This window comes from Melozone crissalis, unplaced genomic scaffold, assembly GCF_028551555.1.
Source record: "Melozone crissalis strain CALT ecotype California unplaced genomic scaffold, PUWL_Pcris_2 ptg000018l_1, whole genome shotgun sequence".
Classification (NCBI taxonomy): Eukaryota; Metazoa; Chordata; class Aves; order Passeriformes; family Passerellidae; genus Melozone; species Melozone crissalis.
In genome coordinates, this window is record NW_026535796.1 from 23,812,869 (window position 1) to 23,838,794 (window position 25,926).

The window sequence follows — 25,926 nt, forward strand, 5'->3', positions numbered from 1 at the left end:
GTACATCACACTCTAGCAAACTGCTGGCTAACCTTGTTGCTTCTCTTACCTCTATAATGCTTCTTTAACTCTATTGGCCCCAAAATTTAATCTCAAAAGTTTTTCAGGGGTCTTCACAGAACTGAATGACAAATGACCAGGTTTGGTTTCATTACAACATAAACACTGAGAAGCAGTGCTAAAGTTCAAAGGAACATTGCAGAAAATACTTTCCAGTAACAGCCCAACATTGTGAATTTTAGGGAACAACTGTAATGAGAAAAAGCATTTGAAGTAAACCACTGTTTGCTGAGAGGGTTTATCACATGTGCCTGTTTTTAAGAAAGTGCTATATATTCCTATTCCATCTTATCAAGATAGATTTAAGATTATATGAGAAGATAATTTAAATCTGTGACAGGGCAAGCCAACACATCAGATGCAGAGATACATGAAGTTGTTCAGGGTGTGTTAATTCGCAAAACATAGAGAAAGTTTAAAAGAAAAACAGCACTGGAGTCAAAGCAGTGGAAGCCCTATTTGTTAAGTGTTATCCCTGTGCTAGTAAGCCTCTCCTCAGGCAAAGTTTCCTAGTTTTGATGAAGTGCTATTCAAGTGTGCTTGCTTATGCAGAATTGCACTCTGGAGACTTCCAGAGTTTAGACTGTACGTAACTTTTGGATTTCCTCAGCAGAGGCAGCAATAAAGTGTGCAGCATTTCTCTTTGGAAAACAGGCTGTACACTTAGGGATTTTACAAGATTTTAGTAATACATAAATTCCTACAGTTAAAGAAAAGTTGCATATATTACCAAGGGTAAGTATTTTGGGTCATAGTCCTCTCTCTATTGCTAACTATATTTTCCCAAGATCAAATGGCATCAGAGATGGCTTCACCAAACATGTTAGTGGTGAAGCCAGTACAGACATAACCTTTGAGGATAGCAAAAGAAACTTAGCTGTGCCTACATGAGAAAAGAAAAAAATCACTGAGGCTTAACAGTCTTTTACCTTCATAAGCTGCACACAAAAGCATGAGCCTTTACTCTGGCTGGAAAACAAGTTTTTGAACAGACACTTATTTAGCTTCCTACTCATGAATGTGTTCACTTAAGAACATTAAGTCCATTTCAGGTACATTTGACCTTATTTTACAAATCTGTAGCTTGAAATATATGACATCTACATTAAATCCAGGCAATTACTAGTAAAGTCTTAGTCTTCCTTGACAATGTTCAGTTCCCAGAACAATATATTGTCACAAATCACAGACACTACCTCTAATCAACAAACAATTACACTCCTTATGTTAAAAGCCTTTTGGAAAAAAGGCCATTTGCTTTAGCACTATGCTGAAAACCCAGGGGAGCAGCCCACTTTGATCAGGAATTCATTACAGAGAGCCCGGTAAGGAGAAGATTTCTCTGAAGTGAGGTCATTTTGTCCCAGGAAGCCTATGCCAGCCTTGAAAAGGGGGGAACAGACTTACGCTCTTCAGTTCATTGTTTTAACAACACTGGAATAAAAGAAATTAGTTTTGATTAACACTTGTATAAATGAGAACAAATTTAGCACACTGCTTGCACTAAAACTTTTTTTCATGTTACATTTAGTAGAACTTCAGACAAATTAAATGCTGGTACTTCAGTTGCAATGTAGTAAAGCACTTAGGAACATGTTTGGCTTTAAGTGCAAGACAGAAGCATCTTCAGTATCTTTACATGAATCTTTAGAAATAAGCAGGTAATTCAAAACATTGCGCTAAACTGGATTTATCCAGCATAATATCCTCACACAAGTTAAGCTCACAGGAACAAACATGGCCAGAAACTCTATCAATCTACTGCCTATCTACTATGCCACAATGTGAAAGGTCATGTTTGCAGAGAAAAACATTTAATTTTATTGAAATTACAGTTTATTGTGGTTTCTACTGGATCTAAACCCAAGATGCCTCTATTCTTCATTCACCATTAAAATGTTTTCCTTCCATTTCTCATCATAAACATTTTTCGTTGGTTTTGCATCTGTGCTCTTTTTCTCTGTCCTCCTTCATTTGACAGCCATGGAGTTTGGCAACTCCAGCAAGGCTTTGGCAGTGCTGCTGCAGAGCAGTAGAGCAATTCTCACAAACCCATCTAATGAGGACACCCTCATCCAAGCAAACAGGTTTAGTAACGCACTCCTCAAAATGCCATGAATTGCCTGAACAAAAGGACATTTTCATTGATGTCAGCTATATCTGTGTGGGTCACGTTGCTGGCATTGGGATGATGGCAGTCTTATTTTTTCTCATTCCTTAGTCCCAGGATGGACTTAACCTACAAACTGATAGTGCTTCTTTGCTCTCATTATTACAAACCTGTTAGAAATAGCATGAGACTTTCAGCGTCCTGTGGGGAATACAGCAAAAATGGTTCCACCCCACAGAGATCCTAACAATGATCAGTTCATCTTTATCCCTCCAATAGGCCTGGAAATCACCAGTGGCACTGCAAATCTTTTTCCATCTCAATAGCAATGCACAACTCTATTCCCATTAATCTGTCTTCCACCCATTCACACATCAAGTACAACTCTGCTTCGTTTTACAGATTATATCCATGTTGCTCCAGACAAAGGTCACTTTATAGTTACAGTTCTTCAATTGAATAAAAGCTTTTGATGCAGTAAATCATTGTCTTTCACTGTTCAAACCCACACAATACAATACAAATAATGCTGCCCTTTCTTTCAGAATTCCTTTTCTACCTCACTACTTGTTTCTTTACAAAATAAAATGAGGCACTTTTCACTTGCTTCAGCCATAGAAATTAGTTATAGCACTTTGGAGACAGTTTGCCATGCTGCAGTACAAACGCAGACCCTATGCTATTTAGAGATCAAAATGAGCCTCTTTCATTACCTTAGTGACAAATGAAACATAATGTACCAAGGTTTCCCTAGATTTGGCTGTTAGTGGATCTTTTCCCTTACTACTGTGAAACTTGAGACACTCTCTTCCAAGTGCCACATTCTTTTGTTTCTACATATAGTAAGTTACCTGCCTCAATAGGACATTACATGCAAGGTGAGCACACTTGTGTTCAGACAGCTTGTGTGCAGTGAAAAAGAGGGCAGCAGAAAGAGTGGATTAATAAACTAATTATTCAGTCCTGTGGCACAACACTCAAACTCTTCCCTTTAGCAATACAAGGTATTTGGGAGCCAGTCAGCAAGAGACACAAAATTTTGAGGTTAAATTTTTAGACAGTTATACCTTTCAAAAAGGAAGAGTAAAACATAGCAAGATAAATCATTATGGCAAGTACACTCATGAAAAATGGCAACCGTTTAACAGCAGCAATGCTTTTTTTAGCACTGAAGGTCCTTACAAGAACTGAGGCCAAAAGCTGAAGGCAGACAAATTCTAATCTGAAATACAGAACAAGGGTTTTGCATCAAGGTAGCTAAAACTTGAAAATACCATCAATCCAAGCTAGGAACTCACATTTCTTTATGTCTGCAATTAATAGTGATTACTTTTCTAGAAGAAATTATTCAGCGCAACAAAGTTATCAGGTACCTGAAGGAAACATGTATCATATATGGGAGGTCAGTTTGGATGAACTGATAATTCTATCCATCTTTAAGCCCTATGAAACTGAAAATATATCATTATTCAAAAAACACGTCCCAGCTCACGAATAGAATTTGCCTTATGTTTTCAGTGCTTCTGAGCTTTTCCATGAAGAGCAATGTTAATCACTTAGTTAAAGCATTGACTCCCAACAGACTCTTCAGCTGGCAAAGAGCCACCGTGTCCCCGACTCCTTTTGCAGCAGCCTCCTCTTGGTAACAGAAGGCATTTGCTTAAGTGAGATGGAATGAGACTTCCACAAACAGCTGAGCTGTTGGTAGGTAACAGCTAGGCTTGTTGCCTACTTGTATTTATATCCCAGAACTCTGCTCCTTCTAAAGCTAGACTTGGATGATCATCCACAGCATACAGCTTCAAATCAGTTTCATTTAGCCTATCTTTTTCACATATGTGTGCACAAAGCTAAGTAGCAACTTCTAGTTCAGCTGGCCCAACCTAGGATGCACTACATTAAATTTCAATGAAACTGCAATTAGGCAACAGCAACTAAAAATTTCTTCTGTCATATCAGAACAGAATTACCAGCTAGCAATCTCCAATCAAAACAGAAATGATATCATAGCCAAGGAGAAAAATAATCTTACAACTTGCATTCCTAATCAAGTAGATCTGGAGCTCTTTTAATTTTATTCTTCTTTTGAATGGTATGACTTCACTCACTGCAACTGGTTGAAACAGGGAAGCTGCTGTTCAACTGGTATTGAAACAGGGGGGTGGCAGCAAGTTCCTAGAACATCAAACAAAAGCTGACAGCAAAACTTCCAATATTTTGCAGTGTTTGATCCAGGTTTCTGCCTTTTTGTCTAAGATCTCTACAAAATAGAAATTGGCTGTCAGACTAGATTCTGCACTCACAATTCAGGTTCATCAAAGAATGACACTGGCAGAACAGAACATGACACTGCATTGCAATGTAAAGGCAACTGAGGGTATTTTTGGGGTTCCAGTCCACTCCCGCTATAGCACAGAGCAATTTGAAGGAATGAAGGGAGGAGGCTGAAGACTTTTCTTTGCTAAATTTCTGACTGTCCAATCTGGCCTTTGATTCATCACATTTCATTTCTCTAGTCTGAAAGTGGAAATAAAAGAGTGAGTGCATAAATGGATTCTCTTAATCCCTGAACACTTCAGGTTTATAAAAGCAAAGAATTTTTCTCCAAGGGACCCTTGGGCAGCCTGGAGATCTCCTCTGAGAATAAAAGAGAAGCAGTTCTGCCTTCACAAGGGTCTCCTCCAAAAATTTCTGTGCTTGCACTGAGGCCATGAGATGCAAAGATACTAGGGAAACAGAGCAGCAATTTACATTGACAAAGAGGATTTTGATACACTCCTCCAAATGGGGCAGCATTACCATCTTAATAGCCTTTTGCTCTCAGCCCTCTTCCTGAGGACGCTGGAGATTTTTGCAAATGGAGAACAGTTCCGCTTCCCATTTTAACTGCAACAATAGCAGAAGGGCTCCTTAAACTGCATCAAATAGCAGTCTGTGAAATCCCTAACTAGCCACACTGCCTCTCCTGCCGTTTTATTATCCTCCAGCCCACAGAACAAAGCAGGGGGGAGCTCCTCCTATTTTTTTTTTAGCCTATTCCACACATCCTAATCCCTCAGAGGTGGCAATGGAAATTGCTTGTGGAACTGTTAAATCACACTTTCACTTTGTCTTTCATTCCCCATTCACCCTCGCTAATCAGGGAGCTTCCAGCTACATTTTCCGATATCAATTTGTTTATGGCCTATTGGTTAATGGTCCCAGGATGGGACCCCCTGAGTAAAAAGAAAAAATCCTGGGCACTTCAGCCAGCTGCTGCTTCTCACCAGTTCCCACATCCACCCACTTGTTCCCATCAGCCACCCTCAATGTGCTCACCTCCTGACACCAAGGGAATCAAAGTACAAAGCCTGAAAGGCAGAGTTGCCTTTGGGAGCGGGCTGGGGGACAGATCCCACTGGTTAGTGCTCTGTGGTGTCCCTCCACACCTTACCTTGCATCCAGCTTCCCTTTGGAAAGAAGCACCAAGTACAACTCAGAAAAACTCTAGCATCTTTTGAACAAGGCAGTCTGGTGCCACTTTCTGCATCTTATCCAAACCAGACATTTCCTGGTGATTTGCTCACTTCCTGTTTCCACAGAAATAATGATCACTGAAATGTGGGATGAGACCATGCAATATTTACTTTTACAAATTAGTGAGATGGTTCATGTGTAAGTGCTTACAAGTCTCTGTAAAAGAGTTTGGGCCACATTATTAGGGGAACCATACCCTTCTTTGCTACCCTTGGAGAAAAAGATCTAAAATAGAAACATAATTATGTAGTTAGAAAGTAATAAAAGGCTCACACAGAGAAGATATTCTTGTTGCCTTTCAAAATGCACAAAGAATGCTTGATATAAATACATCAATTACTTAAAGAAATCCAAACTGGTGTTTTATCTGTTTGTAGAAAAATGGCAAATGATGTTTTAAGTGTAACACCCAGAAACACATGGGTGTAGGGAACAGAGCAATTGCCACACTTTTAATCCAGTGATGTTCTCCTATCAGAGTGCTGTTCCATCATTATGTGTAACCAGGCCTATTTGTTCTTTAAAGGTATGGTTCAGCCCTGGGAAAGCTATATTCATGGCTCACAGAAAAGAGCTGAAAAAATTAAGATTGACTCTGAACAAATTCTCTCTGTTTCTGAAATAGGAAAACTTTCCTTCCCAAAGTTTCACTACATTAGGGCCTGAGGACAGAGCAGGAAACTGTCTGCCTTTTAAAATAATGACCAGAAACATCTATGTAACTCAAGATATCCAAGATAGAAAAGTAGCTTATCATCTGCCCTATACTGAAACAAAACACATCAAGAACAACTCTTGCAAGTACTCTCCATTTAAACTAATAAAAATTGTTTCTAGTTCCTGTAGACTTTTAGAATTACTGGTACCAAATAAAGCAGATCAAGTGCCCAAAATGCTATCTAAACATATACTGAAAATAGTCTCCAAAGGCTTAGGAAATGCTGTATAGACACCTCCCCCCTTATTACAATTATGCAGCTGTATCAAATGGAAGCAAAAAGGCACCATAAAACAATTTCATTTCGTTTGTTTTCTGACATTTTACATCACCTGAGATGTAAGCATATGGAGTCACTAGGAAATATAAATATGTCATTATTCTGGTACAGCCTATTTGAATGTGAGAAATTTGCAATCAGAACTGTTCACATCCCTTAAAATGTCCATAGTGCCTCATGGGATCAGTGATTCTCCATCACTGGAAACTGAGAACCAGCTATACTCACTTGTCTTATTGCCCTGGCTGCACATCATAGTGTCCTCCCTGAACAGAAAGTGACAGGCACTGATAGTCTTATTCAGTCTGTTAAACTGATGCAGTGATGAGGAGCCAGGCTGCATATCAAAAGACATCAACTCAACAAAATTGATCTCTTGTCAAAAAGTAAGGATGTTTGTAGGGATAAATGGGAAAAGAAGGGAAGAGTTGTACTTCTCTCTTTGCTGTGTCTAGAAGTACATGATTCAGGACACAGCCACAAGGAATCCTAGTTCCCTGTCAGCATGGTATTAATATGCAGCTTTTCAGCATAACACTTCATATCCTAGAGAATCTGAGGATAATTTAAGACCATTGGGCATTAGCATTACAATGACCACAAAACCAGAAAACAGATATTAATTTTCTTACTGATGCCAAGCCATTTGCTAAAGAAGAATCATTCATTAACACAGGCTATTAATGATAGATGGGTATGTTTCTCCTGAAGAAACCTATTCCATTGCGCCCCATGTTACCCAAACCATTCCACTTTACCTTGGAGAAAAACAAGGAGCCCTGGTTAATAATTTCAGGGCCCATTTCTAGATCCATAGAAAAATGCAAGAATCAATTTAGTGTAATCCAAGAGAAAACAGTGAATTCAGCAGAATGTCCCCTTGTTAACCAAAATGTTTAAATGTGTGGGGTTTCAATGTGGTATAAACAGCACAATTTTCAATAATAGTTGTTGTTATCTACATTCAGTCTGCTTAAAATACTAATTGAAAAGACAAAACAACAAATGCTCTGGTCTTACCCTGAAGAATCAAGCCCGATTTCTCAATGGTGTAGAAAAAAGTGGAGAATGGAGCAACAGGGGATTTAGCAACCAGGAGCTGCAAAGCAAATACATGATGTAAGTATGCATCTTTATAACATACTGATCAAATCTCAAATCTCCAAAAGCAATCTCACCAGATTTAACTTCCAGAAGTAGTAAAGCACACTTCACATATAACATGTAGTTATTGATCCAGCCCTATCACTTCTAAGTAGCTGAGATCTTCTCATACACATATATAGATCATGCTGCAATTTTAAAAGGATTTACAGGTCCTTAAATGCCTTTAAAAATACCATTGAAGCAGTACCTTTTGCTTGTCTTACTGGCATCCTGTTAAGCTTAACCATTCCTGCTGTTCAGGCTTTTGCACTCAAAGACGATTTTGAACAAAACTGCTACTGCCATATACAAGGAATTTTTAATTGCCATTAGCCATTCCACAGATATGCCCCCTTGGCTTCTCCAAGAACTCCACCCACTGTCTTTACCCTGCCCCTGGAAGCAGCACGGGCACTCATGTGTCATCACATTGGGGATGGTAACATGCCATTGCATGTATCTGGATGTCCCCTTCTGCAAAATGGGTAATGACCATGTCAAGCTTTATTCAAGGATCTTGTCCTTGAAATATCAAAATAGGAAACGCAATTCCCTCAGGGTGGGTGTACAGTGCAATTGAATTTAGCTTGGTGTTAGGGTGACACCAGAAATAAACCAAGATCCCTGGCTCCACTATGGTAGAACTGTCCTCCGTGGAAGATGAGCCTGCAGCAGAACCACAGAGACAGAAATGGGCAGAGTAGGGAATGTGGGACATGCAGGTGGCAAACTCACACAAATGTGCCCAAGCTCTATTGCTTGCCTGTTTGATTTTTGCTCATTGCCAAGGACTGTTCTTCCATAGCTTGCCTAAAATAACTCTCATGCTGTCACCTGCACGAAAGTGACATTTTTACAACATCAAACCAGGTTATGATACTGTGAATACTTTGTGAATAATCCAAGCAGGAAACCTGCTGTAGTAGCACTTTCCCCTCTTCCATGTTAATTACCATTCTCTCTGGGATTATCTTCTGGAGAAAAGGGCAGCAAGTCATATCCAACATGCCTGATGCAGTCTAATAAAATCTGTACTCCCTTGCCTGTCATTATTACAGAATCACAGAATAAGCTGAGCTGGAAGGGATGCACAAGGCTCATCGAATCCTACTCCTAGCTCTGCACAGGACCATGACTCACACCTGAAGGCATTTTCCTGAACACCTCTTGAACAGGTTTGATGCTGTGACCACAGCCCTGGGGAGCCTGTTCCAGTGCCCAATCACCCTCTGCATGAAGAGCATTATTCCAATAGCTAACCTAAAGCTCCCCTGACACAACTTCAGGCCATTTCCTCAGGTCCTGTCACTGGTTACCACAGAGACAGCAGGAGGAAGACTGCCAGGAAGAAAGTAGAGTGAAGAGGAGTGGCCTTCAGGTGCCTCACAAACTCCCTCAGCACTGAAAATGCAAGGGAGAGGACGGGGGGGAAAAACAGTGCAAACACTCAGGTGGAGCCTCCCTCAACAGTTGGCTGTTTAATTGGAAAGGCCTGAAGTGAAACAGTTACAATTCTGACATCCAAGGTCAAATTGTTGGCATTCCATGCACTACTATGCACATAAGTACTAACCAAAGTATGCATGTGCACTAGGCACAGTTATACATGCACATGGATAGACATTCAAATAACTCTATGTACATTCTGTTACTGCATTTTTATTCAGTTACAGTATGTGCATAGCTATGTATAGCAAAGAAAAACTATAATAAATCACTTGCTTTGAGCAGCACATCACACTGAAAGGTGGCTGCTGCACAGCTACATCTGAGGCTCCAAGTTAGCTTCCTTTCTAGTGAAATGGAAACAGCTCAGAATATTCAAAGGTATTGCTTTATTTTGAATGCTTGCCCACTGAGAAAAAGAACCTTTTAAGTACAACTGCACATTTCACAAGCAGAAAGAGTACAGAGAATTCATTTTTATAACATCAAGCTATAGTATTTAACATAACATTAAAAAAATAAGTAAATATGTATTTAGATTTGTTTTTCAAGCAAAATCAAAAAACTGTAAAAGTTCATTGCAAACTATCCTCTAGCCAGAACAGTCAACAGAGAGTAGGTTCTTACATCTATACAAGGAACTTATAAAGCATGGAAGAAAATACATATCAAAAAAAGAAAATTATGTTTGGAAGGCCAGGAAATAGAAGTATAAATCAAGGATTACCAAAAATCAGGTAGTGTTGACTCTGGAAAGATTGTTAACAATAGCCAAAAGTAAATAAAAGTTGCATTTATAATGACATTACATTGGGATAGTAATTATATATATTTCTAGATATCAGTGAAAAAAAATAATTCTCAAGTAGGACAGTACTGAAAAAGAAAAAAAAGGCAGGTAATGTGAATTTATCCATATCACATCGATATAGGAATAACAACTGAGTGGAATGAAAACTCCAGGAATTTAGCACTTTCAGCAGAAGTAGATAATCTCTATCAGGAAACTATTCTAAGAAACAGCATGCGAATTCAGGCCCGATAGCTAGTATTTGTCACCTTCCTATCAACCTGAAGATGATACAACGTAACTGAGAAGCAGCAAACTTAGTCCCCATAAAAGAAGAGGAAAAAAATATAAACTATTGAGTTGATGCCTGCAACCTGATAATACCATGCAGGGCTTCACAAGATATTTTGAAGTGAGGAATAACACAACTTGGATGCAGGACTCAAAGGCATAATAAGGAAACTTGATGGTGATACTGAATTGTGAAGAGCTTGTTGACTCCCTCAGAGACAGGGAGGTCCTGCAGAGAAACCTTGAAAATTTAGGGGACTGGGCAATCACCAAGTTTAACAACGGGAAGTGCTGGGTTCTGCACCCAGGGTGGGGAAACACTGGATATAAGGACAGACCGGGAAGGAGAGTCTGGAGAGCAGTGCCACTCTGGGAGGGACCTGGGGGTCCTGGTCTGTGGCAAGCTGAACAGAGGCAGCAGTGCCCTGGCAGCCAGGAGGGACAACCGTGTGCTGGGGGGCATCAGGCACAGCATCACCAGCCAGGCAAGGGAGGGGACTGTCCCCTCTGCTCTGAGCTGGGGCAGTGCTGGGGGCAGTTTTGGGTGCCACAGTGTAAGGAGCATACAAAGGTATAAGAGAGTGTCCAAAGGAGGGCTACAAGGATTGTGAAGCATCTTAGACAAATAGGTATGAGGAGCAGCTGAGATCACTTGGTCTGTTCAGCCTGGAGAAGAGAAGACTGAGGGGGGGCCTCATTGCAGTCTACAACTTCCTCATGAGGGGAAGAGGAGGGGCAGGCACCAATCTCTTTGCTCTGGTGACCAACGACAGGATGGAATGGCTGAAGTTGCATCAGAAGAGGTTTAGGTCGGATATCATAACAAAATTCGTCACCTGGAGGGTGGCTGGGCATTGGAAGAGGCTCCCCAGGGAAGTGGTCCCAGCACCAGCCTGACAGAGTTCAAGAAGCATTTGGGCAACACTCTCAGGCACATGGTGTGATCCTTGGGCTGTCCTGTGCAGGGCCAGGAGCTGAACTCTGTGATCCTTACAAGTTCCTTCCAACTCAGAATATTCTATGATTCCATGAACTAAAGTCTTGGAAAACAGGGTAAAAGCAAACATGACTGTCATGCCAGACATAGATAACATCCTTCTTTGAAGGATGCCAAACATAGATGACATGCCAGACAAAGATGACATGCTTACTTTAGAAGTCTGATATAAATTTGAACTCATCTCTTCAGATCTCTGTAAAGCTTTTAACACTGCTAAATGGGAAGTGGTAATGAAAAAAACAAGGATTAGACAGAAGCTGTAAGACAAAAGTGGAAACAGCTATTGGAAAGAAGACACTTCCTGGGTGTACCTGAGATATTAGCATCTCGCTTAGATTGGCCCATAAGGTGATGTAGTCAAGACAGTGACAGACCCAGTTGTATGGGGCACCACCACATATACCTGGTAAAACCAGGGACAGCTGTGTGTTTCTGCACAAGATACCAGCAAGGTTTCATCTGGGAGACTGTGTACCCTACAGGTCACTTATGAACCCAGACTGCAAGAGAGGGGCTGTATGCTGCTGAGGAGACCGGAGTGCTCATCTGAGACGGCACTAGAAAAACATGAGCTCAGTGATTCTGGCAAAAATGAAGGCTGACAGTGTCTGTGTGTGTAAGTGAATGGGAAAAGGGGAAATGAGAGAATGAAGCAGGAAGAAAGAGAAGAGCTTCTCAAACTGACAACACTGGCAGAGGAACGGATTTGCAGCCATAAAGACATTTTGGCTGGAAATTTAAAAGATCATAACTACCAATAAAATGAGACTCTGGAAGAGCCTTCAACTCAAAGAGGAAAAGCTAAAAAGTTAATCTTTGCTTTTAGGATTCAGATTAAAATATTTATGAAAGGGATATGAAGCAGTGCCTTGGGAGCACTTCACGACCTGTTAAGTCTCTTCAACTCCTATGGGCTTCCTACAGCACCAAAGCCCTGCCAACCCATGTTTTATGCTGATAGAACTAACAGAGTTGGAACAACACACGTGAACAATGTCCTTTGATGGCTGACACGCAACTAAGGATCTTTGTGGTGAATAAACCAAGAAAAAGTTGATAGTTGTCAAATACAGCATCTGTAATTTAAAGGCTTCTCATCTATATCTTCTAGTTAGCATCTGCTTCTCTCCATAAGATTCCTAACAGCCACCTGAGGATGTGGAGAACACATGGGATCTTCCAGAATAATTCAGAAGTAGGCAGCACAGGCAGACCAGGAATTTATAAAACTCACATATATTCAAGTATATGTCTTGTTTCAATTCTCAATCACTCCTGTCTGAAAACTGGGGAGAGTACAGAGAGATGTATTATCTGAACCCGGATCTGAATTCAGAATTATTCAATAACAAGCTGAAACACAGATCTCTTTCCACAATCTTACTTTATAAAACTTAAGATCATGAACCAAAATTTTCAGTCCAACACAGAAGATTTCCTTGTTCCTTTTTTACTTCAGGAAAAGAAAGGAAAATAGAACTCCACTAATATTCCTGATGTATGTAAAGCAATTTATTGCACTCTTTCCTAGCCAGATAAGTGAAAAACACACTTTAGTGCTTCAGTGATAAGCACTATTTAATCATGGAATCAAAACCAAATCCAGGCCCCATCATTTTTTTTTCCTATTAACACTTCAGTGCAGTTAAAGTTACACCAAAAGTAGTACACATTTTGAGATGAGTAAACAGTAATGGTAAGTAATAGGCTAAAGAAATTAACAGGCATTTTGATTACAAAAATGATTTTTTAAACAGTGAAATTAATAGAAAACAGACATAAAAAATGATGAAACAGTACTGAGTCTTTCTAATTCATCCTATGATACTTCCAAAATGCTCTCCATGAGCTGCCCATGAGCTTCTGAAATGGAATGTAAAATCCATCTGCATTATTATGCTGCTGTCCCTCTAAAGTGCAAATGATGAAGATCGATGAGGGAAGTAAAAATGAAGGCAATTTCAAGTTTTGCCAAGTCTAACCTCTATAAAATGGTAAAATCTTAGTTTCCTTTCTTTTCTTTCTAGCATCACATTTCCCTGTCAAGAGGTTTGTAATAAATATTTATTATTTGACAACAATGCAGAATAAATATTAAATGACTGAAAAATCATTTCTGCCACAAGACATGCTAAGAACACAAAGGTACTATGTAAGAGGAAATATATCACCTTGATGAAAAGTGAATAGAAATTGGATAGATGCCATTAGATTAGATAAAGGGAGATAAATGTGAGACAAGCAGAGCAGTTGAGAGAGAATAGATGATGACAGCAGAAATATTGTACATTAACGTTTGCTTTAGTTAGGGAAAGCATTTTTAATAATACATTTTATTATTTATAAGCTTTATGGAAGAGATTAATCAAAGAATTGATTGCAGAAGCCCAGCAGAAAACAGTAATTATTGGAACAATGCCTCCTGTCAATAGCAAGGGAAGTGATGAATTGGAAAAGGTATTGGATGAACTTCCAGAAGGCTTCTGACAACCAGAAATCAAGGCAATGTTCTGCCAAAAAAAAGAGTAAAGATGATGAACGGGACAGAGTCCTGTATCAAATTAGTTATCAAAATGCCAGGATGATAAACAACCAAACAGTGAAATAACAACATGATTTTGACTGAGCTATCAGCTCTCATGTGACTGAAAAATTATCATTTTATAATGGAAAACTAATGGTTTTAACTAAGATATATTTCATTGAAATATCTTAGTCCATTTGTTTTGGACTAAGATATTTCAATGAAATACTTGAGAAAATCATCTGTATTAACATTTAATACATCACTTCCATTTCGACTGGAAAGACAACTACTTTTGTTCCTATTTTTTTATGGAAACTATTACAAGAAATTGGTTTGTAGGAACGACTGAGGAACATAAATAAAACTATTTGAAGCCTCCTTTAAAGTATGTCAGTTTCTTATCAATGGACAGATTCTTCTATTTTTATTTTATTCTATGTCAAGCTTTTTCTTACACTGTCTTTTCTCCTTGACTCATATTATTCTTGTCTATTGTACTGACAAAATGCATATAATATGCACTAGGGACTGAATGAAAAGCAAATCCACATTTACAGTCAATAAATATTTTAGAATTCAGGTCTACTGACTGAATACCAGAGACCTGTGAAAGGAGTCTGGCTCTCATGACTCTTGTGGCCCTTACTGAAACAATGCTGGCTTGCTGGGGCATTTTGCTAATTCATGTTGCTGTGCAATTGCAGTGAACAAGCTTTGCTAAGAGCTGGTGCATTTCAGGAGAACTCTTCACTAACACCACATCCAGCTGAAAGAGCATGAGGATTGAGAAGGAAGCCTACACCACTGACAGGGTCACTCAGCAGTGAGAATACTATCTCTCAAGGTTTGATTAGACTCATGTACTAATAAAATCAGTGCTAAGCTAAACAAATCTTTCCCATGATTGTGCCAAATTGACTGGGTGGACAATCTTCACGCCAGAATTTCCCCTCTTATTGTAGATCAGAAGGGTTGTTTTTTCAGCTGCAACAGAGCCCAGGAAAAAGCCAGGAAGGAAAACAACAAAGTTGATTTTGCATCAGATATCCCAGCAGACTTCATAACTGTTTTTTCTGCCCTCCCTTCTGCTCCTTCTCGGGCCCAGTGTGCCGGAATTTGATATATTCTAGAAATGAAAGCAGCAGTCCTTATTCTGCAGATCGTTTACTTTTGAGTAGGAGCTGCGACCCAGTTCCCAGGGCCAGCTCTGTTTCTCAGTCCCACAGCTCACACTGCCTCCAGCCCACTGGAAAGGTACCCAAGGAGAGAACCAAGAGTTCCCTAAAGGGCACCAACTCTGTGGTGGCATTAAGTCTTCACAGAGTTGTTCCCCACTCCCTCTTTACACTGAAGCATCCCTTTAGGGCAGTGGGATGGCTTTTTACAACATAAGAGAAAAAATGATTGTGTTTCCTACCAAGCCTTACTAAACACCAGTGCTCATGGACCTCGGAGCTCTCTGAGGCTTCAGTCTCACCACGGGTTCTGATTTGACTGGGGAGATAACTGCCCCTTGCTGCAGAAACAGAGAGTGACCCTAACTCCTTTCCAGTGTTTTGGTGGAAAAAAAGTAGATTCAGTCTCCTGCAATCATTTACTAAGCTCACAAGATACATCTATAAAAAAACAACTGATCTCTGATAGCAAATGATCCTTCGGACAACAACATTTTGTGTTTATATGGTGCCTGATCTACAGACTTAAAAAAGGCCTTAGAAGGGTGGGGAAAAAATAACCCCGTTATGCACTTGGGTAAATTGTAGTTCATAAATTAAATATAGTCCTAAAGATTTTACAACTGATATCAGTACCAAAATCTGAATAACATCATTAAATCCTATTGCCTTCATAAGCAAATCACTGTAGAGTTTGACTTTATCAGGACCTCACGTTTTCCTGCAGAAACCTCACGTTTTCCTGCTTTGTATCTTCCTCCAAACCCCACTTCCAGGAAAGGCTCTCCATGCACAAATTTTCTTCTTTCAAGCAGAAGAAAGCTCAGCCACTCCAGCTGTACTGTGTGCACCCATACACTTGTCAGTAAGAAAGGCTGCAGGCTAGGCAATTATTGGGAATAAGGAGTTAAACCAGGCAGGCTGAGGAAAAAGAGATATATGCCATCATTCTCCAGTCCTCCCAAATACACATGTACTCTCCTTGTTAAAAAAAAAAGAAAAAAGAAAGGGTGGATTGAAACAGGGCATGCTTAAGATGTCCTGAGCACTAGAGAGGGAACTATGAGAAGTGGGGCTACCAAACATGCCCCAGTACTGGGAGTACATGTGGAGTCCCTACTGCTTTCACAAATGCAAAAAAAAAAAAAAAAAAAAAAAAAAAAAAAAAAAAAAATTTAAAAACCAATTATCATTTGGATTAAAATTATGTCTTAGGAAACTGTAATTTAATTTGTGCCATACGTAGCACCTGAGAGATGTGGTTATCTGAAGTCCAACTGTTTGAAAAAGCTTTCATCAAGGCTAGGTTAAAGGGCCACAACTCAATAAAATTCTTTATAGAGCAGTTTAAATGGATTGCATCTCCTCTTTCCCCACAAGAAAATCCCACCTAGAGGAAACTGTTTAGGAACAAGTTTCCTTTTTAGTACTTTATGGAAAAGCAACAATGGCAGCTAGAGATGGTTTATGAGAGGCATTCCAGAAACCCAAACCAATTAGTGCAGAAAAGTAGGTAAGCAGAGTTTGTGTACATCCTAAAAATGTCCATTAGCACACATCTGGAAAAAACAGCAGAGTGAATGGGCTCAAAAGGCAACTGACCATCCTGCTGTCATCTCAATCCCTCAAAATGCAGCAGCACATCTGTTTATTTTCTTTTAGTACAAGGCCTACAAATTTCATATATTAAGAACATTGCTAAAAGTGCAAAGCCAAGAATTCCCTGTTTATCATCATGAGAAAAAATGAGGGAGGGAAAAATGAAGATGCACTTTAGACATTTTTACAGGGAAACAGCAACCATGGGTGGTGATTTGAGTAAGAAAATTAATGAAGAGAAAGCCTTCAAAAGCTCAAGGGAAAACATGTAATGGATTCAGCATGGGAGAAACAATTCAAAGAAATCTCTATTCTGAAATATCAGCATGACACTTACATTAACAAATGTAAATTACTATCAAAGAGATCAAACTTTCTCAGCCAAATTCCAACAGATTACCTTTAATTATAAGAGTCTAGCTAGTGCTAGTGTGAAGCAGAGCTTTTGAAATATTTAAAATAAATCTCTAGGAATCATGAAGCTATGTAAGACTAGCCAAATTTCAGATAAATCACTCCTTGTCTTTTTGTTTCATCTTAGCAACAATTTCTAGATTATGATCATATATTCTTTTGTGTAAGTCTAGGCAGACCACTTCACCTTTCTCTCAGTGCTCCACTCTCAGAAGAGGCCAATGAATAAAAATTCTACACCTCTGTATTTCTTATTGAAATTATTTAGACTGCTTACATATCTAAGTTCTAGCTTAAATTTATGTTAAGCATATGTTCCTAACTCAGCTACTAATAGCTTTATTATTTATGTTAGACATTAATCTTAAAGAAGAGCCAGGAATTCTGGGACATCATGGTGTTGCCCATGGCAACACAAATATGTGATAACTTGAAACAAAAGAGTGGATTACTTATCCAGTGTGAAGACTAGAAATGCAAGTGAAATATAAGCATTTTATGGTACTTTTTACTTGCCTCTTCTGAATCAGCAGAATCTGAGGCAGACCTGGCTTGGTGATGTTCTGGCTGTACACTCTATTATCCTAAGAGTAAACGACAGCAGCCAGTGACTGTGCTTGCACTTTGTGCAACCACAAATTCTTCCCCAAGCAGAGGTCAATTGAGTTGCTTAGGTGGCAGAGAGGTGGACAGATGGTTGAAAAGCTGACCTACAGAGACACCATGCAAAGAAGCTGAGCTGCTGAGATTCTGCTTTTCAGCACCAGACAGGACATTCAGGAGGCCGTACTAGTGTCTGAGCTCCATACCCTCAACATCTTAGTGATGGCAGCAGATACTCTCAATGGCTGTGGACAAAACAGGACATTTTACAACAGAAAAAAAAGCTCTCAGAGCAGTTTGTTAGTGCAGTTCTTCCTATAGTAATGAATAACAGTCACAGGCAATGACTCCAATAAAAATAAACCATCATTGGATGCACATGTGGCTGGGCTTACTCCCACAGGAGACATTCAATACTTGCAAAGGAAAGAAATGGAAGGAAAACAAACAAAAGAAGGAGATAGAAATGAAAACCAAGAATCTTTTAAGAATAGAGGAGAAACAGAGGGGACAAGTCTAGGAAATAGGACACTGCAAATCTCAAGCCTGCTATACCTGGCTGGCTTCAGGTGTTCCTTATAAAAAGCAATATATGTATAGAGCACTTATTCACAGTGCACAATGTCAGGAAGTGGAAATCAGGATTCATGAGTATTCTTCCTAACTTTGCCACTGCTTTTTGAGCAACTATGTGAAAATCATATATGGACATAAGACATCTGTAGCAACTTTACTGCATTTTCTGCCAGGTAGGCACAGCTCCAGATGTACCCTACCTTCCTGTACCCAGAGGCTACAATCCAGAAGGCTCAATAAGCAACAGTTCTGCTATCTCTTTTCAGTGGGGTCCCTTCCTCCCCCTCTCATAAAACCAGAACAAAGGCATGTGTTTTGGCTGAGCCTGTCCAGGCAGTTGCTAGCAACAGATGACCAGTCTGCAAATTGTTTCAGCTTTAGTGGGGTGCCAAACATTGGATTTCAAGTGAGAGAGGTCAGCATGAAATATGTTGCGCCATTTAGGCATGGTTTTAGCATCAGGCACTATAATGAGGAGCTCTGAGTATCCTTGGACTGAGTAAACATAACTTCAGTGGAAGAAAACCAGCAAAACCTCAAATGAGTATCAAAGACAAACACAGACAACAAAACCAAAAATTTCCAAGGTGAACTGTCCTGATGTGCTCCAGAGCAACCACTGTCCTGAATGCAATAGGCCAAATCTAACAAAATGCTCCTTTTCCTTAGCTGTCCTTTCCCAGACTGCCAGCACATTCCTGAGCCCTCATACCCAGAGAACCTTTTCTTGCCTGATGTACATAACAATAGCTTCAGTGGCAGGGAACTGCATTACCCAGGCAAACAGCAAGTTTTAATTGGAAAAGAAAATGAAATCCCAAATGTGTATTCAAATGGTGTCTGAACTGCAGCAGCACAGCCAGGGAACTGCACAAAACCAAGCTGCCTCCAGTTTACTTGGCTGAAGTCAGACTTCTGGTGAAACTTCCCCTGGCTGAAATACAGGGAGGGTATGCAGGGTAGTCAGCTCCTTTCAGCTCATGAAACACCAGATTCTGCAAAATTCCTCTCCCCAGAAGCATTTTCTGTCTCCCTGCCACATGCCTTGTTCCCTAGTTTGTAAAATGGATTTTGTCACCTTTTCTGTTTCTGAGAGTCTCCTAATTTTCCCAGGAGAGTCCTCTATAGGCCAAGGAAACTTCACAAGAACTTGGCCATGATGATAGCCTACTCTATAATATTTTTGAGGCTCAAAGCCCTGATAATTGTCCAGTGTGAAGGCTTGTAGCTTTAACTAAGCAGGAAAGCAGCCAGCCAGCAAGAATGTCCTGCTTACCACAGTAAAACAAAGCCAAGAAAAGGGATCTGAGGATGGTGCTGTGGCTGGATAAAGTAGTTGGGCAACATAAACACAGACTCCTATGGGAATTCTCTTATGTGGCAACTTGTGGTCACTCACAAGATTTACAGAACACCAGTAGTGAGAAGAACAGAAAGTAGTTTATGTAGCTTTTCAGAGCCTTGTGTACTGTTCCATTTCACTCCAGTTCTGCAAGTAAGGAAAAAGCTGAAGGATACAATACTTATTTACAACACACACTGGAACACTGCTTTATCCCAGAGATTATCTTGTGTCCCAAATTGTGGAGGACTCCTAAGGGAGTACCAGGACAGTAGCACCAGGGCAGCTCTTTCCAGAATGCATGGCTGCCTCCCCCAGCCTGAGCCACGGCTGGCAGCTCTGGGGCCAGCGGGGAGCGCAGCTCGGGAGCCCAGGAGCTGCATGGTCACACAGAGATGCCACTGGCTCCTCTGCCCATGCCACTGCACAGAGCAAATCACTTGGTGTAATTCAGCAGCACAACATGAGGAATGTACATTAAGTGTGTAATTAGCATGTAAATTGCCATCATGATTTATCACTTTTATTATTCTTTGAATATCTATAATAATTTTAGCAACATGCTTATCTTCTACAGATAAAAGTATCTGCTGTAAATTGAACTTCAATGCCTGTTTCTAATGTGTCTGAAATCTTTATTTAAACATTCCCTCTTTAACTTTCTTTTGGTTTTCTAAATGATGAAAAACACCAACATTATTATTTATAAATCGAAAGAAAATTAATCCATTACAAAACAGCATCAGAAGTGGGCTCTTCCTATTCTCCACTCATAGGCTTTGAACATCAGTAAAAACAAGTGTCCTTCCTCGAGGTAAAGGCATAATCCTAAAACCCCAGACCTGGGCCAAAAAGCTTGGGATTCAACCAAGTAAAAGTCCTAGATCATAGCATAAATATTTTTTACCCACACTAGTGGCTGCAAAATGCCTTTGACATGAAACAAACAAAAGCCCTTTCCAACTCGTTTGTGTGTTCACTTTGTTCCATTCCTAAAGGCAAAGTCCCTGGAGACAAGCTAATGCAACACTGCTAATTTCACGTGTGAGACACAGCAATATGATGTTATGCAAAGCCTCAGCAGAGTGTATTTTAGAGCCCACTGGGTATCACACAACAAGGACAAGAAAAAAAGTCATACTAACAGATCTGTGAACTAATACATACAGATGCAATATGTGTGCTTTTGGAGTTCTGTCATGCTCTACTGATCTTAGAGAAAAGGTGACGGAGTTAATTTAAAATTTAATTTCAATCTTTCTATAAGAGTCAGATTTTCTCCAGCAAGAATGTTATTGGGAGAGAATTTACTAATGAATTGGAAATCATTGGCCTTACAAACATCGTCTGTATTGCTGAATGTACAATTGCTGAACAAAGTTCTTGAAAAACTTTTCTCTAACAAACATGAACTGTTCTAGAAGGCTTCGTTTACATTTCTACAGGGCAGTGGATATCCAAGAAGCCCCATCAGTCAAAGGCAAACATTCTTGTTCCAGTGCATGGCACAGATGCACTAAACACTGGTCAGCCCTTTAAGACTTCAAATATGGCTTTACAACCCATCCAGTCTGAAATTTTTGATGACAACAATTTTTGATGTCATAAACAATGATCAGTAGGTTAAAAAAATCTTTGTTTGTTCGTAGAAGAAGCAGAAGCAAAAATCATGTGTAATGATCATTCTTTTCACAGAATTACTGGGAGCAGCATTTATAGCTCTTAGATATTCTCTTGCATGGAGATTATGCTTAAGAAATTCAAACTTTAGGGATCCTAACTACATGTGAACTTTAGAAAAGTTTAGTTATATTCAAAGGACAAAAATGTAGCCATCACTAAGAAAATGCAAAACTGTAGGGGGGGAAAAAAATCTCAACCTCTTCTTTCCTGCAGTGGGACCCATATGGCAACCTTTAGTACATGTCTTACAGTGAGTTGTTTACCTTTCCTTCATATATTTAATACCAATTAAGTATATTGGTATTATCTTAGTAAGATTACTAAGAAACTCTTTGATTTTTTGTGCTTATTTACACTTTTCTTTTTTCAGCTTGCTCAGTTATTTCAAATGAGATGTCCATTATAAGATCACAAGCAAGAAGCAAGGCAAAAATATATGAAAAAGGAGAAAAAAGTAGTTTCCTCTTGTTTTTGATATGAAATGTACCATGTCCAGTTGTAAATATCAACACAATTTAAGAGAGGATTAGGTGATATTTTTATCTGTAGTTTGAGATGACTCTGGGTACAGAGTTTTGTGTTACTGTTAGATAGATAAATAAAGACTGATGCTAAAAGAAACAAGTTCAGTGACGTACACTGAAGAACAAACATATCACTTGGACCAGAACCATCAATGTGCTGAAATAAATGTCAGTGCTGGCTCAGGCATGATAAGGTTTTATTGGCTCAGACTCCAAACCAAACCTTCCTGACCATTGTCAGCTCTGCACAAGGCCAGCTCAAGTGTCCTGAAGTCCATAACTTCCACTTCAACACCATGCAGTATGTAAACACCCTGAACTGCAGAAGATATCTGCACAGACAAATTAAATCAAATGGCAGAAAAAAATTTGACTGATTGTTCACTCAGGACTAGTGCAAGAACTTCTGCCAGAGATTCTGGACTTACTGGTAGGAAATGACTGATAAGAGAGACCATGAACCATCACTGTTGCGCAAATGTGAAAGGGCCTTGCAAACCCAAGATAAATCTAGTGAGCTCTTTCCAGTGCAGAACTTCAGCAGTGACTCACACACCACACTGCAACCTAAGTTTATCACTTTCTTTGATGAGACAGGGGGATTTATTGATAAGTGACCTCACTAGTCATTTCCAAGTTGGTATTGCTCCAATATGAATACTCAAGGAAGAAGTAATTCATTAACTGAGCTGTGCTTTATAATACTACTTACCAGTGCTGGAAAAGTTGAAGCTACCCATCAATCACAGTCTGTCAGAAATACTGAACTTCAACACTGATTGAGGAATTTACGGCTTTCTGTTAATATGCAGCCAAAGAACATATCTCTCCTGAATCAAAGTATCTGTGAGAGCTGGAAGCAGGATGGCTCAGGTAATGCCTTTTACCTTTCAGTCCCAAGTATCTTGCAGTGTTTCCACCATATGGGTAAAATACACTACCACCTGCTGCACACATCCTTTCCATTCCTGATTGAGCAGATGTCCCAAAATCCCATGGTGTTTTTCCAACAATTACAACAATTACAACAATCAGTCCAAAGGAAGGTAATATTTTGAAAATTACCTATTTTATTACCTTCTTGTTGCATTAGGACAGGTAGATATGATAAAGTTGGCCAGGCAGCTCCCATTAAGTCTGCAACACTGGAGATAATCAGAACCCCCTCTGTTTTAAAGTGCAGTCCATCTCGGGCAGTGGTGTGTCAAAATGGGTTTTATTCCTTCAAGTGGGTCAGTAGCCTGCATTCAGTTCCTAAGCAGTTACAGTTTTATTCTTTTTCAGCCTGTTTTTACATCACAGCTAAAGGCACAGGAATTACAGAGATCAAAGATTAAAAAGTCTACGTAGAGCAAACTCCTCTAGATTAATTGAACCTACCCAGGGTAGATATACTGATAAAACTGAGCTGAAAACCCCATTGTTCTCTCTGCAGTAGATTTTAAAAATCACTCACTGGCTGCCATTCTCCTGTGCTGTCAATCTAGAACAGTTCAAGGACTTTAGATTCCTAAAACAAGCAAAAATTCAAGTTCAGAGTAGAGTATCCTAGATTTACAAACTCCTGACACGATTCTCCCTTAATATGTTTAGAGAATCAAAAATTGCAATGCTGAAGATGAGAAGCATGTCTGATCCCTACCTTTTCACACACAATGCCGTGCACTTTGCCCACTGAAGTCAATATGTCAAAGTTTGTCTGGTTTTAAAGCTTTACCTAAGGTGTACTTTTTTTACCAGTGACAGCTCAACAAATATATTAAATAAATAAATAAAATATATGTCAATAAATATATTCTATCTAGCACAGACCTTGGCTAGGAAGAAAGTAGATGGAGAAGAATGCAGAAAGAAGCTTAAACAAACATTTCCAGGCCATATACAGTATTCCAGAGATGACCCCAGTGCCTTTCCACAAGGATACAAACACTTTTGCCTGATACAAACACCTTGCCTAATCTATTCTAGGATAACCCACACCCTTTTCTTGGTTATATTACAGTGCTGAATTAGTCTTTCTGTGATAAACTTAACCACTCCAGTATATTAGCTTCACTTTGAAATTGTCTGCTCCTTAAGCAACACAGAAACTCATTTGGAATGCCCAATATTATTTTGCAAATTATTTCTATTAGCAATCTTATATTCCACTATATTTTCATTACTTGAGATTGTCCAGTTCACTCACAATGATTTTTTTATGTTTTTCACTATTAAGAATGTCTTTAAGTATAGCATATTACAAGAAAGACTCAGCAGAACTTTTCTGAATAAATAATACTTGAAGTTGAGTTAGGCATTGCTTCCCTCTGTTTTAAAATTTAAAAAGAAAAGAAAATTAAAAAAGCAAAAAGGAGAATCTGGTAGAAGATAGGAGGCAAGGGGATTTGCCACGTCATTCCAAGGATAAACAACTTTGGTCTCTGACACTCTTTAGGAGTGATGACATTTCAGTTATTGATGAGAGAATCTGCCCTAGGTTAATTCTTCTCTGTTTTGAGGAAAAAACTCACACAGAAGTCAAATCAAAATCAGGAAAGTGATTCTGTATAAACAGGATGGGAATTTGTATCCATTCCCTCTGTGCAAAGGGACTTAAGCTTACAAACAGAACATTCTTCAGACAATTCAGACCAGAGCCTAAAAGTCCCATCTGGTTCCTTCTCTCTCCCATTTTTATGTTGTTTTACTCAACTGTAAGTACAATGTTTGTAAAGGGTGTTGGATTAATAGCATGACAGACAGAAACCCTCTTTTGTGTTCAGAACAGATTCTGTTACAGTAATCTTACTCCTCCCATCCTGACCTTTAAGTGGCTCCCAATAAAGAACAGGAGGTACAGCCCAAATTTCTGAAAATTTCTATCTGATTAACATGAAGGTGCACAGTTATCAATTAGACCAAGGCAAAAGGCCATATCCTCAGTAACAGAACTAAGAAAATATGTAAAAATTAAAACAACAGCATCTCTGTGACTAAGTAGGTCTCATCAAGGTAACAACTCTATTTTCTGTGGTGGGTTTGAAAGAGGGAAAAAAAAGGTATTGATAATACTAGAATTTTGCATTAAACACTACTAGAGATAAGAGGCCAGACAAGCATTTTAATAATCTAAAAATTTAGGTGCTGGCTACTATCTTCATTGGGTACTTGCAGTTTAGAACAGTTTTGATGTCTGCAAAGGAGAGAGACAGAGGAATGGGAGGTGACTTCTAGAGCTGAGAAAAATCACCTCTGGTATAAATAGAAACTGGAAACAAGGAATTAGAGAAAAATTTCTGCCATAACAGTCACAGTCCCAGTTTCATTAACCTTTGCTTATGAAGAAAAGTTTATGGCATGCTGAGGAGAGAGATTCAAGACTGAACTCAGTGACCACACTGAACATCAGTTCAGCAGGTGAGTTAGTCCACTGAGCAAGCTGGACCAGGAAGCAGGAGTACCTTCACTACACAGTACCAGGAGATACAAAGACTTGCAAGTGCCTGAAACAAAGGCAATAAGTGTTAAGCAAGATCAAGCTTACTGGCACTCAATGGCAGTGAAGAGGTTCCAGCTCTGTTCCCAGCTGCAAAAGCTCAGTTATGATTCAGTTTCCTCGGTTATGAGCACCGGGCAAGGCACTGCAGAGATCAGTCTGCAAATGCTTTTGCATAGTAATTTGAAAATATGACATAATAGGAGATGGTTAACTTGGAACTGTGTAGATTAGCAGCAACCAAGAAGCAGCCTCTTCTGAGAGTGGGTCTGTCAGTCAAAGATACCCCCAGGAAGAGCCCACTTCTGCCACCAGCCTCAGCAGGAAGACCTCAGTGTAACCTAATGACTGAGTTTGCCTCTCTGCCTCAGAGATGTCCCTGCTTCTCTCTTTAGGATGCTGTGAATTACAGGTGAGTGAGTTTGAAGCTTGTACAGCTCTGAAAGCAGAATAATCCTCATTAAGAAAACTTGCAGTAGTTATTAAAGAAATAACAGAGAAGAGAACAAGATGAACTATTTCAAGGTTTCTTCTGGTCTTTTCTATTTGACATAGAGCCTTTTGATTTCTATTTAGATTCCTAGATAATAAATTGATTAGTGTTTTATAAGCACCTGAGTAAGTGAATTCTTGCTCAAGAATGATGGA

The 25,926-nt window shown here is 39.4% G+C and overlaps 1 protein-coding gene across 1 annotated transcript in view; it reads right to left on the minus strand.

The window, feature by feature from the left end:
* The window catches only part of RAD51B (RAD51 paralog B), a 397,656-nt gene that overhangs the window by 119,169 nt on the left and 252,561 nt on the right, over positions 1-25,926 (minus strand). Inside the window, exon 10 of the mRNA XM_054275735.1 lies at positions 7,705-7,783. Within this exon, the coding sequence (XP_054131710.1) occupies positions 7,705-7,783 (79 nt within the window). The remainder of the gene's footprint in view (positions 1-7,704; positions 7,784-25,926) is intronic.